This window comes from Meles meles, chromosome 17, assembly GCF_922984935.1.
Source record: "Meles meles chromosome 17, mMelMel3.1 paternal haplotype, whole genome shotgun sequence".
In the NCBI taxonomy this organism is placed as follows: domain Eukaryota; kingdom Metazoa; phylum Chordata; class Mammalia; order Carnivora; family Mustelidae; genus Meles; species Meles meles.
Genome location: NC_060082.1, coordinates 8,593,655 through 8,602,692, shown reverse-complemented (window position 1 = coordinate 8,602,692; position 9,038 = coordinate 8,593,655). Strand labels below are relative to the sequence as shown.

The 9,038-nt window shown below is 42.7% G+C and overlaps 1 protein-coding gene across 2 annotated transcripts in view; it reads right to left on the bottom strand.

Moving 5' to 3' along the window:
- Window positions 1-1,382: 1,382 nt before the first annotated feature.
- Window positions 1,383-9,038, bottom strand: part of PBX1 (PBX homeobox 1) — a 308,878-nt gene continuing 301,222 nt past the window's right edge. Inside the window, exon 9 of one of the 2 annotated variants that reach the window (XM_045982818.1) lies at window positions 1,383-1,546. In XM_045982818.1, coding sequence (XP_045838774.1) covers window positions 1,526-1,546 — 21 coding nt within the window. In that variant the 3' untranslated portion in view covers window positions 1,383-1,525. The remainder of the gene's footprint in view (window positions 1,547-9,038) is intronic. The other variant, XM_045982820.1, reaches the window with a different exon arrangement.

The window sequence follows — 9,038 nt, the reverse complement described above, 5'->3', positions numbered from 1 at the left end:
CATCACTCACATCATCCCCACGATAACCCGTCATTTATGCAACAAATATTTATTAAGCACCTAAGTCATTCTAGAAACTAGAGATACAGCAATAAAGAATACAAAACACCCTGCCCTTATAGAGCTTACATTCTAGAAGTGGAAAACAAGCAGTAAATAAGATAATTAAGTGCTATATAGAGTATGTTAGGTGTTAAGTGTTAAGGAGAATAATAAAATGAGGAGAGAAGACAGGAAATGCCAAATGGTTTGCAAGTGTAGATGTCACATTCAAGGGAAGTCTCACTAAAAAAGTAAGTGGAGTGAAGCTCTGAAAGAGGTAAAAGGATGACCTCTGTGGGTAACTAGATAATGGAAGACCATTCCAAAGAGAAGGAGGAATAAAAGCAAAGACCCTGAGGTAGGTACTACTACGTCCATCGTACAGATGGTTCAATGACTTGCCCAGCAGAACACTGCTTGAAGATGGGGCCAGGATTCAAACTCAAGCCTACTTGACTTCAGAGCTCATGTATCGTAATACACCTGCCTGCTGATGGAGTGGGAGCAATCTTAGACAATCCAGAAATGTTCTATGTCACAGATGGTGACACAAAAGCCTACAGGAGGGAAGCAATGTGCTCAGATAAACACTTGCAGACGATGGCTGAGCTGAGCCCAGAGTGCTGTCATTTCCACGCCACCATCCCTGCCTCCAGAATCCAGACACTTACTCTCTATCCAGAAATCCGGCCCAAACCAATTAATGGACTTGGTAAACTTTATCAGTGTATTTTACTGAGAGACATTTTAAAGCATCTTGTCCTGACCCATCCACCCAGATGATGTCTCTGAGCTCTGATTTCTCTCCGTGGCAGTGGGTTAGCAACAGAGCACAGACTGTGGAGTTAGACACACCTGAACTTGAAAATAGGCTCCACACTTTTCTCGCTATGTGACCTTAAACAAGTTAGTCAACATCTCTGACTCCCAGGCTCATCATCCATAAAATAAGGATAGGAATGCCTTTCAGGGATGTGATGGGGACTAGATAATCTAATACACGTACAGCACCTTGCACAGTGGCCAGCACATGGCAGATGCTCTAAATGAGTTCAGGTCTTCTCTGCATGTGATCCATTGTGTTTTCGCATGCACAACTCTCACTTTCTTAATTTGTTATAATTTTATTAAGGGTTGAGAAGTTGTCTTCTATAGCTAGGTACTCACCACATTTTATATTATATGGCGGTGCATAGTAAATGGTTACAAGGGATTATTTGATTCCTGGATTGGTGGGGAAGAGAAGGAAGAGTGATTATTGCTTTGGGATTCTGTTGATGCAACAGCTATCTACTTGCAGCATCTGCCAGTCGGCTGCTCACCAGAGATGTTCTGGCTGATATGACTGGCCAGCGGGGATCCTCTCACTTCTTCAAAAGTCAGTATGTGTCATTCTGGAAGACAGACCACTTTCCACATAGAGGAAGACATTTCTTCAGTCAAGAGAAGAGGAGTAGCTGTCACCACCAGAACATCCAAACAATCAGTAGGTTCTTGCAATTTCCTGGTGAGAAGACAAAATTCCAGTTTAACTCACAACTTCAACACCCTCTGTCCACAAATCTTTCATCAGGACTGCCATCAAAGAGTCAAATTGACCAATTTCCATTTTTATGTCTTTTGCCCACCCTCTGGCAAGATCTCAATGAGCAGCTAACCAGCTGAAAATAGGAGGAGAAAGAAAGGGCCCAGACCTAGATGATGCAGGAAATGGCTCATCGGCCATCAAAAATGGAAGTTACTTTTTCATTTGTGGAATGTGGGGAAAAAATTCTCCGTGATAAATATTAGGAAGAGTTTGGTGGAGTAACTGTTCATAATTTCTTCTTAAGGAAAACAAGTGGATCATTTGTGTAGCCCTTTCTCATACATTAGCTTGTTCATCCTCATAATGACCCTTGAAAATTATTATTGCCCATGTTTTACAGATGAAACACTGATCAGTTGCAAACACAGAGCTTGAATCTATGGGTTCTTAATTTGAGTCCAGTGGTTTTCCTCTGCACCTCGTTAAAGGATTTTCTCTCCTGACCCTATTATAGGTCAATGAAGGTTGAAAGGGAACATTGTTAAACCCTCTCCTCTTTTCATGAGTCTAGGTATACATAGAACCTGGCTTTAATACAAAAGTATATTCAGAGAATAAAAATAATTTGGGGGGCACACAGCTGGCTAAGTCTGTGGCATGGGTGATTCTTGATCATGGGGTTGTGAGTTTGAGCACACACAATCCTGGGTGTCAAGATTGCTTAAAAAATAAAATCTTTTAAAAAAATAGTCTTTTCAAAAGTTGCTGTTTCTAAAGTTTAATCTGTACCTGTCTCTAAATAGCAGACAACACCCGAGAGACATGAAGTTTTATCCCAGTCCCTAAGGAGGGGAGGAATGGTGTCCATGTTTGACTTGGTGGCTGGGGGATCAAGAGTAGAGAAAGAACATCTAGCCAAGTTGGGAAAAGAACCAACATTCTAACTTCTGAACTCGCTTGTTGTCCAAGCTCAGCCTGACAAACTTTTTGCAATAAATCCACCTATCGATGAATTGCCAAAACATTAATTACAAACATATATATGGGCACAGAGAAAAGAATATCAGAAAATGAGTATTACTGTCTTGGGGTAATAGATTTATAATATTTTCCCACTTTTACATTTTGTGCAATGATTTCATATTATTTTATACAAGGAAGATAAAATCAAGAATTATATTCACTTTACTGGATGCTACGAGGCTGTTCATTTGCCCCAAGGTAGGCTACCTCTTTCCAAAAAATTCCCAATATAACAATTGATTGAACTGACACTCTTGGAGGAGGCACTGATAGCATCATCTTCTCAGTGACATATTATGCATGGAATCAGCACCCCACCCCTGAGCAGTGGTGGTCTCAACTTCCTCTGAGCACGTCTCAGAATAAACACAGAGGGAGAACTTGATTTGGGGGGTTAAGTCTCTTAGAACAGCTTCTCTAGTGAGGGTTTTCTTTTCTTCTTCTTTTTATCTTTACCTTAAGCGCTTGGATGATTTTTTTAAATCAATTATCTCAGTAAATATACCCAATTGCCCAACTGTTACAATTTCCCATGGAGTTCACTAGTGTTAATAATTTCCCAGTTAGCTTCGAATGCTAGAGCTTAAGGGAAAGGAGACAGTTAAATTTTCTTGTCTGCAGATAAAGAAATGGAGATTTGGAGAATGTACTTTTAAATTTAAAATAAATATGGGGGTGCCTAGGTGGCACAGGCAGTTTGGTGACTGACTCTTGGTTTTGACTCAGGTCATGATCTCACTGTCTTTGGATCAACCTCTGTATTGGGCTTTGCACTCAGTGGGGAGTCTGTTTGAGGATTCTCTCTCCTTCTCCCTCTGCCCCACCTGCTCATGTTCTCTTTCTCTCTCTCTAAAATAAATAAATCTTGAAATTTAAGTCAGAATGTATCTTATAGTACAGTGTATATGTTATTTTTCCAATTATAATCACAGGCTGCCCTATAAAATAAGCTCAGCTGTTCTCCTCCATATCACTGCCTTCCTCAATGATAAGGTTCATTGGTTCAGTAGGAAGCACTCTAGCCCTTGGTGTTGAGGGCTTAAGAATAAATTCGATCTATAGAAATTCCATGTCTTATAGTGACAGACAGACACTGTGCCTGTATGAACTTACACATGGACAATTGCAATAATAGGTTTATATTTCACTTGTTTTCTCACAGGAGGATGTTATCCCATGGTTTAGAAAATCTGAAACACAATCTACCAAATCAAAAGAAAAGAGAATCATCCCTGTTACATCTGGGGGAATCCCAGCTTGGATAAGGCTGATGTCCTCCCCTACATTTCTGCTAATTCAAGGCAGGCATCAGGGAGGTGTGGCCAAGAAAAGGGCAGTTTGTCGTGGTCTGTGCCTCTCAGCCTCTTAGAGACTCCTTGAATTCTGCTTCTGCCTTATACCACTTCAAGTCCAATGTAAAATTTAACCCTTTCTTCAGAATTAGCAACCACCATCACGATGGAAAGTATTCATTCCCAGTATTTGAAAGTATAGTATATCTTGCAGGAGACTTCTGGGCAGCCAAGGTTGGGAGGAATCACATCACCCAGTACCCAGGACTCCCCTTTCTGCTCCTTTCTAGACTCCCTTTTTTGTCTCCCTTCTTCCTTCCACTTTTCCTCCTCCTTCCTTTCTGTTATCCTGGGAGCTCCAAGTTCACCTCTCTGTAGGTTGAAGACCGTGTCACCTTTCCCCCTAAGACTTCACGCCCACCTTATAACGTTGTCACATCAAAATTGACACTTAATTTTCTCCAAAGACATCATTCTCTCTTCAGTGACTTCTTTTAAGCTTTTAAACATTGCCTCCATTGTGATACCTACAAAATGCAAGCCCCTGAACCGGGCACAGGGAGAGGCAAGATAAGGCATAGGCAGGGCACAGTCAAATAAAGACCTCCATTAGGAATATGTTGTGGAAAACAATTTGGCAGCACCTCCAAAAGTGAAACATAGAGTTACCCTAGGACCCAGCGGTTCCATTCTTAGGTATATACCCAAGAGAAATGAAAACATGTATGGACACAGAAACTTACCTTCACATGAATGGTTATAGCAACATTCTCATAAAAGCCAAAAGGTGGAAGTAACTCAGATTCCCATCAGCAGGTGAATGGATGAACATAATGTGGTATAGCCATGCCTTGGAATATTATTCAGCCATGAAAAGGAACAAAGCAGGGACATGTGCTATCCCAGAGATGGACCTCAACATATGGCTGAGTAAAAGAAGCCAAACAGAAAAGCACACCTTTAATATTTTATGTTTGTAATAGGCATATCACAGAGACAGAAAGCAGTTTAGAGGTTAGCAGGTGAGGGGGACTGTAGGTACGGGGTTGATTGCTTAGTGAGTATGGGAAGTCTTTGTGGGATGATGAAAATGTCTTGAGACTCGGGAGAACTGCTTGTTGTACAGCATTGTGAGTCTTCTAAATTGTATGAATTGTATGCTTTAACCCTGAATTGTATGCTTAATTGTATTGAATGTGAATTCTAATTGATTCTTTTTAGTACACCCCCCCAAAAAGAAAAAAGAACAGGAAGAAGAAGAGAAGGGAGTCATGAAAAGGAGGGAAAGTGATGAGAACTTCCCAGGCTCTCCGGGGATAATAGGAGTTGCCTTTGCTTTCTGACAAGGTACACAGTGAGCCCTGTATTTAGGCAGCATGAGCTCATGGCTTTGGACGCCTGGGCTCTAGCCCTGGATCTGCCAGTTACCATCTGTGTGATTTTGAGAAAATCACTCAATCTCTCTGGTCCTCAGCTTCAGCTGTCAGAGAAGGGGGGTTGGACTCAATGGTCTTTAAATCATTTAGATTGCATAAAACAGACTGGTTATTTGAAGCAGAAAAGGACTGAATCAGAAAGATATCATTTGGCTCAGAGAACTTTAGAAGTCTAGAGAATCAGTCCTGGCAGATGACAGAAACAGGGCAGCGTGGTGGGCGGGGCTGACGGCGGAAGCTGGTGGTGATGGGAGGTTCCACAGTCTAGGCGGCGGGTCTCCTTGAGGTACCATTGCTGAAGCAAATGAGCTCTTGGTACTTTCACCTCGTGTCTTTCTACTCAAGACCTAGAGTCCTAGGATGGAGGCTAATGCTGTAGGGTGGATCCATGTGTGCAAATCTCACCTAGGATAGCAGCCAATTTAATTACAGCTTCAACAAGACTGCCCAGAATGGTGGAGAGGCTGTTAGCAAGGGGCAGACACAGGGAAGTAATCCGTGTAGTCTTTTTAGGACTTTTTCTCCTCCCTCTTCCTTCCTCCCGTCTTTCTCTTTCTCCCTCTCTTCCTTTATTCTTCCCTCCCTCCCTCCTTCCTTCCCTCCCTCCCTCTCTCCCTTCCTTCTTCTTTCTTTCTTTCTTCTTTCTTGGGCTCTTTGCAAATATCAACTAGTTTTTAAACAATAGAGAGATTCGATTTTAGCAAGGAAGGGTGAGCTGTTCTCTCCCAGAAAAATCCTCACTTCTCTCCAGACTCCCGGAAGGACAGGCTCACGGAGTCGGGAGAAGGAAAGGGTTGCCCCGGCTGCAGCTGGGTACCGGCAGTTCCCACAAGGACCAGAGCCAGAGAGGGCCAGGGTCCTGAGCTCAGAGCAGATGGCCAGGAGAACAGACTACCAAGGACCCCCAGGTACCGCTGCTAGTCTGAGGGGTTTCATTTCAGAGTGTTCCCATTAACACATTTTCTTGGCTTTAGTGTTACGGCTGCTGGGATGAGTGGCTTTTTTCCTTTTCCAAACTGTCCTTATCAGTAATGCAACAATAGCTAATTTAATTAGCTGACCTGAAAGGCAGCCAGTTTGAGCTAATTTGGTTTTGCTAGCTGCTCCCTGGTACGTACAGAGCTGATAAGCATACTTGCCGCCAGACAAACAGTGGGGGTTGGGAGGGGCAGGGAGAGTGATGGTGGCTCCTCCGAAGTCTGTCCTACACCTATGGGATTTAGCACTTGACCAAAGGCAAGTTATTCTTGAGTTGGTATTCCCCAAAGGCCTGTCAAATTTGTCAGCTGAAAGAGATAAAATAGACAACCAGGAAATTGCAAAGGCAAGGTGCCCAGGAAGAGAGTGCCGGGGAAAACGTTCCCCTTAGCAGAAAGAACTCTTGGCCAAAAGATCTGGATCTCAGCCACTGAATGACTGCCCTTCCCCAAGTCATTCCACCTCTGCATCTCAGCTACTGATGCATAATAAGAATCATTGCCGCCCTACTTCCTCTACCCACAGGTTGGAGAACGCCAACAATCTGAGGTAGATGACAGCTCTTTGACACATACAAAGCATGACACCAATGAGATGGTTCTGATCATCAACACACTACCAGAATGTGTTCCCTCTGCTTCTCAAGGGCAGGGACGAAACACCATTCCTCTTTGTGCCCCTGGCACTTCATGTGGAGTCTACACATAGAAGGTGCACAACATGCATTTGTCAACCCAGTGATGGAGAAATAGGGGTGAGAGGAGATGTGAAGCATGGGTTTAACGTAGGAAGAAGCCAGCACACAGCTAAAAAACATCACAAAAACAAGCCTTCTTTTCAGTTCAGTATCTTAACCTTCCCTGTCCTTAACAAAAAGAAAGTTTTAGAAGGACACCGTTGTTCATGCCAGATTTGTATTTAATGCCATGAAGTAGCTATTCTGTTCCTCTGCCCATCATCCGCCACCCGAAGTTCTTCCCGGGCTTCTGCTCCAACTGGTAGGTAAGGGACCACACCCAAAGCAGTTTTTTATGTTCACTTCAGGGTCCTTTTCCCTGCCGTTCAATGGGATACAGGTTAGAGTTTGCATCTGTTCTCAAGGAATAAATAGTGTATGCTGAAAAAAAGCTTTGAAAAATTTGGCAATAGGAAAGATCTATCGTATATTGTCCATTCCTATGACTTTAATATGCCTTCTGGTACTGGTATTTGGTCAACCTTATTTTCACCCTCATGACCACTGTGCTGACCATCTATCTCCATTCCACACACTCTCCCAGGGAGACCTCATCCACTCCTATGGCTTCATGTACATCCTAAATGTTGAGGATGCACACACCTCTCTCTTCAACCTTGACCTCACACTGGAGCTCAGGATCCAGAAACACAACGACTCATTGCAAATGTCCATCTGGAGTGCCTATTACACCTCAGATGCGTGATGCCAAAAATTGGCCTCATCACCGATTTTATAAAATCTGTATTTATATCTCAATTCTCTGTGTTCATGAGCAGGTCACAGTTCCCAAAGCCAGAACCCTGATCTTTCCTTCATGCCTCCTTCCATGTACACACACTTTCCATTGACTCTACCTTCTAAATATGGCCTTTCTTAATGCTGCAATTAGTTTATTTACATCTTCCATTCTCTATCACCTACTCCAGACAGAAATATCTCAAAAGCAGAGATTCTGTGCCTATCAGACAAATAAGAAACACTCATTCATTTGTAGTAAGATGTCCCTCCTTCTATTAGACCATTCCAGATCTTTAGTGAATATCTATTACAGTTCTTACCATAACTGAGTTTCTCTATTCACAAGTATTCCAATGGGCTCTCCATTGACAGCCCATCCCCAAACTTGGAGTGAGTGCATGCTGCTCAGCTGGGGCCATGCAGCCACACTGCACACTCAGTGATGGGGCTACCCTCTGGGCTGGCATTCAACCAGAGCCTCAAACATAGAACACACCGTAGTTTTTCCAGCATTTCCAGTAAAGACAGCACCAACTCTGGCTGCCATAGTTTCTTCTTTATGGATTCCTTGTCTTTGACTCACGTACAGGGAAACCTAGAATCAGGTGTGGATCAGCATTCACAATTTCATAATACAATTAGATGCCTAAAATACATTGGAAGCATTTGGTATTCCTTGATGAGAACTGGTGTCCTGACTACCATTTTGTCCTTCCATTAGCCATTTTTCCAATTTTTATTTAGTTACTGATAGGGTCTCCATATCTAGTATATGTAAGTATGTGTAAGTATCTAGTATATGTAAGTATATTAGTATATGTATATAATATATATATATATATGTAATAACATATGTATATATGTAGTAATACCATCAGGGGTGCCTGGCTGGCTCAGTGTCTGACTTTTGGCATCAGCTCAGGTCATGATCTCGGGGTCCTGAGATGGAACCCCATGTGGAGCTCCATGCTCAGTGGGGAGTCTGCTGGAGATTCTCTCTTCCTCTCCCTCTTCTCCCCTACTCATGCTCCCTCTCTCTCTCAAAAATAAATAAATAAATATTTTTTTAAAAATGTGAACCCTTAGTGTTAGGAGATGCTGTCACTATGGGCCAAAAGGTAGCCAAATTGTAATGGAAAATAACACAGGGTCTTGAGCCAAATTGCTTCCGCTCGAACTCTGATTCTGCCACCTACTAACTGTGAGAATAGAAAATGACCACATCTCTTATCTCCCTCGGTTTCCTCATCTCTAAGTGGGCA